Source organism: Prunus mume, linkage group LG4 (genome assembly GCF_029339155.1).
Source record: "Prunus mume cultivar Tortuosa linkage group LG4, ASM2933915v1, whole genome shotgun sequence".
NCBI lineage: Eukaryota > Viridiplantae > Streptophyta > Magnoliopsida > Rosales > Rosaceae > Prunus > Prunus mume.
Genome location: NC_142701.1, coordinates 12,864,047 through 12,870,974, shown reverse-complemented (window position 1 = coordinate 12,870,974; position 6,928 = coordinate 12,864,047). Strand labels below are relative to the sequence as shown.

At 36.1% G+C, this 6,928-nt stretch overlaps 1 protein-coding gene across 1 annotated transcript; it reads right to left on the bottom strand.

The window, feature by feature from the left end:
• Positions 1-283: 283 nt before the first annotated feature.
• HTH (Glucose-methanol-choline (GMC) oxidoreductase family protein) lies at positions 284-4,630 on the bottom strand. The gene is made up of 6 exons (XM_008230072.2): positions 4,469-4,630; positions 3,468-3,843; positions 2,241-2,551; positions 1,430-1,815; positions 626-1,194; positions 284-516 (listed from the first exon to the last, which is right to left on the bottom strand). The coding sequence occupies exons 1-6, from the start codon at positions 4,536-4,538 to the stop codon at positions 462-464; spliced, it is 1,767 nt and encodes a 588-aa protein (XP_008228294.2). The 5' UTR covers positions 4,539-4,630; the 3' UTR covers positions 284-461.
• Positions 4,631-6,928: the final 2,298 nt, after the last annotated feature.

The following is a 6,928-nucleotide window of genomic DNA, read 5'->3' as shown; positions in this document are numbered from 1 at the left end:
ATCCGGTGCAGTACCATCAGTACAATCCGATGTACCAAATGAGCCCTTACGCTTGTAGCGTGGCATGTTGCTTATATAAGGATTTTCCGCTTAGTGTTGTACTGGGCGGAAATATATTTGGACCCAGCCTTGGATTTTTTTGGGCCTCAACAAATGGGTATATAACTTAATATATTTTTCTTTTTAATAACAATAAAACCACTCAAAATAAATTTAATTTTCTTGGTTAAACAAGCAGAAGGTATTTGTTCTTTTTTTTTTCTTGGGAGAAAAGTAGTTGAGATTAAAGACTAAGAGATAATATTTAATAATAGAATAAAATGTATTTTCACACGGCAAGCCAATTTTTTTACACATTAGAGCTTGCTAAGAATCAAAACAACTAAAATTACATCACACCCTGTTTCAACTAACGCTCAGTTGCTCTCATCCTGCTGACTACTAGGCCTTATTTCCTTACATTATATACCAGCTGCTCTTCCCAATCTCTTTCTCAAGATCTTCGCTCCAAAGTACCTGCATATCAAACAACACATAGCAAATTAATTTCAATTTTCACTTATTTTCTTTCTAAGAAGGGGGAGGCAATTCCACCCAAACATGATATGATCATATGTATACATACCTGCCCATCATCATGACAGTGGCTTGAGGATTAGTCCCTGGGGATTCAGAAAATGTTGAGCTATCGACAACCCGGACCCTGTCTACGCCAAGAACTTTGTGCTGAGGGCTAACCACAGTGCCTACATGAGCACCTCCATGGTAGTGCCAAATAGTGATCACAGTGTCTTTGCAGAACTGCTCCAAGGACTTTGTGTCATTGGTATGCTTAGGGATGAGGTTGACATTAGCCTCGACACTACTGTTAAGCACCTTGTCCACAGTTTGCTTGTTACATCTTGTGTAGTTTGTGAAATGCTCTGATTGCACAACCTTCGTGGCTACACGGATTCCATCAACACAGCGTTGAAGATCGTACGGGTGGCTGAAGTAATTGAAGGTGACAGAGGGGTTATCATCAACATTAGTGTTGACCAAGCTAAGGTCACCTTTAGAAATTGGGTTGGCAATTTTTTCTAGAATGAAGCCTCCTTTGAATGCCTCATGGGGTAAGTTTCTCTTGCGCCTAATGTATGCTTGAACTGCTTCTGGGGTTCTTTGCTTTGGGGGAATAGTAGATAGCTGCCCAATCTGCAAGTTATATAACAAAATGCAGTTCATGAAACAGAGAAAACAGAAATCAAATCCATGAGAATCTTATGAGTATTAAGTATCACGAGAAACTTCTCCATGTGACCGTAACATCATCATGTGGTGTTACCAATCCATCCACGTTATAGCACATAGACTAGTCACAGCGGTGTTAGGATCACACGAAACAATTTCTGAAGCATCATTATCAAATACCAATATGTTAATTACTTACCTCAGCGGACATGATTCCATGGTGGCATTGAATACTATCCATAGACTGACTAAATCCACTGCTAGCTTCAATGTACACACCCATCTTGGTAATCCCTACAGTTTGAATTAGTGTCTGCTTTTCTGCTTTGTTACTAGGGACAAAGATTGCATTCATTGGATTATCAGCCATGCCTTTCCCAACAAACTTATTATCAAGCACCACTGGAATCTTCAACTTTTCAAGGTCAGCTTTGGGTCCAATTCCACTTAGCAACAGCATTTGAGGGCTTCCAATTGCTCCACTGGACAATATTACTTCACTCTGTGGCTTAGCAGCAAGAACTGCTTCATGCTGGTTCCCATTTTCATCTTTAAAGATCACTCCCACCGCCTTTGGTCTCTTCCCTATATTAATGAAAGAAAAAAAAAGGGAGTTTCACTAATGCACCCAAAATAGGGGCTGAAATTATAAAAAAACCCAACATGAATAACACTTTATAAACACTCCCAAAACCCATTTATTAAACACACTCAAAACCCATTTATAAACACACCCAAAAAATATACAATTGTTGATTTTTGGGTTGATTTTGGGTGTGTTTCTATGTTTTAAATAGTGTTGGGTTTTTTTATAAATTCATGTCTAGGATTGAGTTTATTTATAAATTTGTAAAAAAAAAAACTCTTCTTTTAATCACTAAATCCAAAAAAAACTAAAGCTTAAATTGATGAAATGTGAATTAATTGACATATATGACAATTAGTAACAGATTTTATGCTCCAAACTATGTGACCAATTGACATCAAATTTCAGATGTAACTAGCATTACCTGATGTGTCAAAAACAATTCTTTGAACTGTGGCATAGACCAAGACAGTAAGCTTCTGAGGGTTCCCAGATGACAGCAGTTCAGCGGCAGTGTGACGACGACCGAATCTGTCGAAAATGGTTCCACCAACCTTGGTTCCATAGAGGTGATCATAAGTGAAGCCATTAAAAGGTGAAATTCCAACATCCAAAAGACTGTCCCTTAGAGCCACCTGCCATGGCTCAAGCTTAGGCTGGTGAACAATTTGCTTCTCAATCCATGGATAGGACTCATTTACTAGCTTGGCATCCCATCCCACACTCTTTATAAACCTGCACATGCCACAATATATAGCTTCAACATCAAACAAAGGATCCCAATTTTCAAGTAAGGCTGGTTTTGGGTTGCATTTAGACCAAAACTTAAGCATACAAGACACGTGAATTGTCATATGGTCACCATCCATACATTGAACCCTAATGAGGAAATTATCAAATCCATGTGGGTTTGTTTTTGTTGGACATATTTTCAAGCAGTGTAGGCTGATCCATAGCCACACATTTTTGTTTAAATCATTTATGTGTTACATCATTAAGTGACATAATCCTAGGCTGGATTCTTTATAAGGTAATCTAGTAGATAATGACTTTTTTCTTTTAAATGTGGATTGTAATTAATTTAAGTAGGAAATAGGTCTTAATGTTTTCAAACTTAATTATTTTATTATATTTCATAAAAAAAAATTTATTATAAAAATTAATGCACAAGGTAAAAAAAAAAAAAACAATAATGGGTTGGTGAGGTGGTGGGTGGTAGGGTGGAAGCCAATAATACTATAACATGGCAATGCAGCAACCATAAGGAGGTCATTCATTCATTGTCCAAATCAATGCTTAACTATTACACAGGACTATTTATTTGGCCATAATGTGGTATTTATACACCAATACACTAGCTAGTCTTGCACTCTTTTTTTATTATTATTTTTATTTTAATAATAAAAATAAAAACCATATAATTATCCCCATTTTGTTTTGATGCTAAATCTTTTTTGGGGACCAAATCATACATCCAAACTAAGCTATCATAATATACCATGAACCCTTTTCTTGCTCTCCTTCACCTATTTGAACTTAATTGGTTAGCAATTAAATGCCTCACCTAAACCTTCAAAATAAACCCATTCTTTTTGTATTCATTTTCCCCAAAAATGGCTTAATTCCAAGAAAAAAATTATATTCACCATACCTTGTGCTTGCTCTAGTATAGAAGCCAGCATTGATGCAAGTGCCTCCACCCAAAACCCTAGCCCTAGCATTAATGACTCCATCTGTTGAAATGAAGGCTTGGGAGGCAGAAGTAGGTGAAGTGTCTGCCAAAGCAATGTGGAAGTTTTGAAGAAATGAGACATTGGAATTGGCAAAAGGCACACCCCCTCTTTCAAGTACCAAGACATTGAATTTCTGGGAGAGGGTTGAAGCCAATGGGCAACCAGCTGTGCCTCCTCCCACAACTATGTAGTCATAGACATTGTTGTGGCCACTTGATGAAGAAGATGAGGCAGATGGGAAAGTGCTTGCACGCTTGATGAATGGGTACCTAAATTCATTGAAATTCCCCTTCCCTGCATCAAATAATGTCCAAATTTTTATGTCAATTCAATTTGTATATCACTAGCAAGCCAAACATGAAACACAAACTTCTTAATTCTACAATTTCTTGAAGGGTTTTAATTGGTTTTTCCAATTGGGGAAGGAAGAAAGAGATGTTGCATAAGCATATAGCCAAGAGAAAGGGTGATCTTGGGACACAGTTGAAACCAAAATAAAATAGTTGTAGGGACACAAGTCTATATCAACCAAATTAAAATTAGGCCTTCAGAAATTGCCACATACCACATTTTGATATTTTATACTTAGTGCAGCCACCCAACACATAGTATCATGATTAGTGCAAGAAAAACAAACTACAAAGTAATGCATATACCAAAATTTAGCAAAATGGAGCCCATCAAGGTGAAGAACTTCTTTCTTTAAACAAGAAAAAAGAAAAAGAAGAAAAAGAAAGAGCCATCTGAGGCTAGACTGCCCTCCAAGTGATCCCATTGACAGAGAAGAAAAACTTCTAAAACAAGTAATAACTAAACAAAAACACATACACATAACACAGAGCCATAGAGAGAGAGAGAGAGAGAGAGAGAGAGAGAGAGACAGAGAGAAGGTAGAAGAAGTGAGAGGAAGCAAAAGAACCTTGAGAGGAAGGGAGAACGTTGAAGAGCCATAAAAAGAGAACGAGCTTCACTGCCCAAACCAAGGCCATTTGAAAGCAGCAGACGAAGGCCTCAGAAAAGCACTCTCACAGAAGAAGTTGCTGCCCTCCTCAACCTCTATGTGGCTGCCACTGGTTGGCCTAGTTTTGTGTGTGTACACTTATATATACTGAAAAAAGTACCTCAAATTCATGCATGAAAAATAAACAAATAATAAAATTTGTTCCAATGAGATGAGAATAAGAAAAAATAAATAAATAACTGAAAAGAAACACAACAAACTCAACTGTATTTAAGAGTTCTTGAACTACAACTGGAAAAGTCATTAATGGTGAAATGAATGCCACGGTTGAGTTAGGAAGCCACCATGGCCGTTAGATTAATTCTTCTCTGTTATCTCACCATTTTCTTCCATTACTACAAAGGCAGCTCCATCTCTAAACTGTAAATAAGCTCTGTTAAAATAAATAAATAAATAAATAAATAGCGGCAAATACAAATTAAATAATGCTAGAAATACTACTTGGGGTACCTGTAAAAGAACCAAATTTGTTGGGTAACTGAAAGTTAGCTTTAAAAACCATTACCCAAAAAAAAAAAAAAAAAACAGATCCTATGGTTATAAATTTAATGAACAAAATTGTGCTCAATTATTTGTCACCTCAACATGGATTATTTTTATTATTATTTTCTAAGTGGGTATTGATCACATTTTGCTGGGGTCAATGGGATGGGACCAGGGTTATTATCGTGATTGAATAATTGCATTACATGTGTCAATTGGACTGACAATCCAACACAAAGCCAAACTGGGCAGCTCTAATTGACTGATGAACAGGAGTTAATGCCGATGGTCCAGTAATCTTGATTATTTTAGGCTCTCTTTGGAATTGGGTTTCCTTTATTTTTTTGCTTTGGTTTGGAAATCTGTTTGTTTTTCTTCTAGTAAGGAATAAAATGATTAAGAATTAATTTGCATACTGATGCAACAACTTGACTGTTATGGCACATTAAATTATGAATTTGTTTTATGAGGAACTGTGGAGATAATTGTACATATATATGGATCATTGTCAGCTATCGATGCATTAAGAGACCTATATGTATCAACGATTGAAAGCTAATTAAGTGCTCGTAAGTGACTTAACATAATTCTGATTTTATAATAGTGAATTTTCACACAAATTGAAAGGTCGTAAATGGGGAAAACTAGTACAGGAAGTGAATGGGAAGAAATGGATAGCTGTCACATACAGAGCAAACCCGGTAGGAAATGCAAGCTGTCACACAACATGGTTGTGTTGGGTAAATATGCTATCTTCATTAGTTGTTTGTTGCTTCAATCTTCTTCTTAAGATCATTTGGCAAATTGATAAATAGGTAAGACATTAATGAGAAAATGTTTGAGGTGTTCTTTGCTTAAAGGATAAGTATAAGAACCTCATTAAAACTAAAGGTGAAATGACAAGCCTAAGAACAATATTTAGAGAAAAAGATAATGTCCTGCACAACAACTATGCATTGTGCCACCATAAGCTATGATTCATTGTGACAAAACAACGACCTTGATGATTTGTGACAAAACACTATAGTTAATAGTTAAATGCACCATCCTTGCATCACAAGTAGGTGTACAAGTAATAAATGAGTTCTTATATGTAGTTAAACTAGGTATTTCCAAAGCTTTAGAGGATTCTATTTTTGCAACCACATTGACGGGCTCTTTAAAATTTAGGAGGGCCTTCTAACACTCATTATCAGAAATAATTGTTAGCTCAAGTGTGATGGAGAAATTTGTTAGCGTTACGGACAAATCATCATGTGGTGTTATTATTCTATATTTTATAATATAAGTCTGATATGGTTAATATTTTATGGATCTAGGTTATAGTATAAATAAATAGATACACATGTTATAACTTGAGTGGATTATTAACGTCACGTAACTGTGCCAATCATACCAAAAAATTGGGATAAGGTTTGAAATCTTAGTCTCAAACTTTATAATTATTGTACCGTCTAAGAGAAGACTCGGAAGAGTGGCAAGCCCTAACTCAATTAAAATAGAATTGAGATCTTCTTGTCCTTTATGGAGAGGTGTGACCACCAACTAGACTGAATCCCGACCACAACCTAAATCTCATTTGTACCATCATACCCTATGCCATTGTTTGTATATATTTATCATAAAAGCTCGATGCAATAATCGTGGGAAATTTTTTGTGCCAAATATTTTTTTTAATTAGTTTACCAATTGGTCTCAAAATGAGAAGAAGAGTCTTGCAATTTCACCTTTAGGCCTAATTCACACTGACACGTGGCTGGGTCCCTTATTACCATGCCTTGGCTCAAAACCTGTCTGATGGACATGACATCCTGGAGGCATTCCCACATGAAAAAGATAACCATCCAGCTGTAGATTCAAAGTCCATAATTTTAA

Coding starts and splice junctions, on each gene's coding strand:
- HTH (XM_008230072.2), bottom strand. CDS start 4,538: ATGGCCTTGGTTTGGGCAGTGAAGCTCGTTCTCTTTTTATGGCTCTTC. Junction 3,844..4,468: donor CGTTCTCCCTTCCTCTCAAG/GTTCTTTTGCTT, acceptor TATTTGATGCAG/GGAAGGGGAATTTCAATGAA. Junction 517..625: donor ACTGTCATGATGATGGGCAG/GTATGTATACAT, acceptor TTTGATATGCAG/GTACTTTGGAGCGAAGATCT.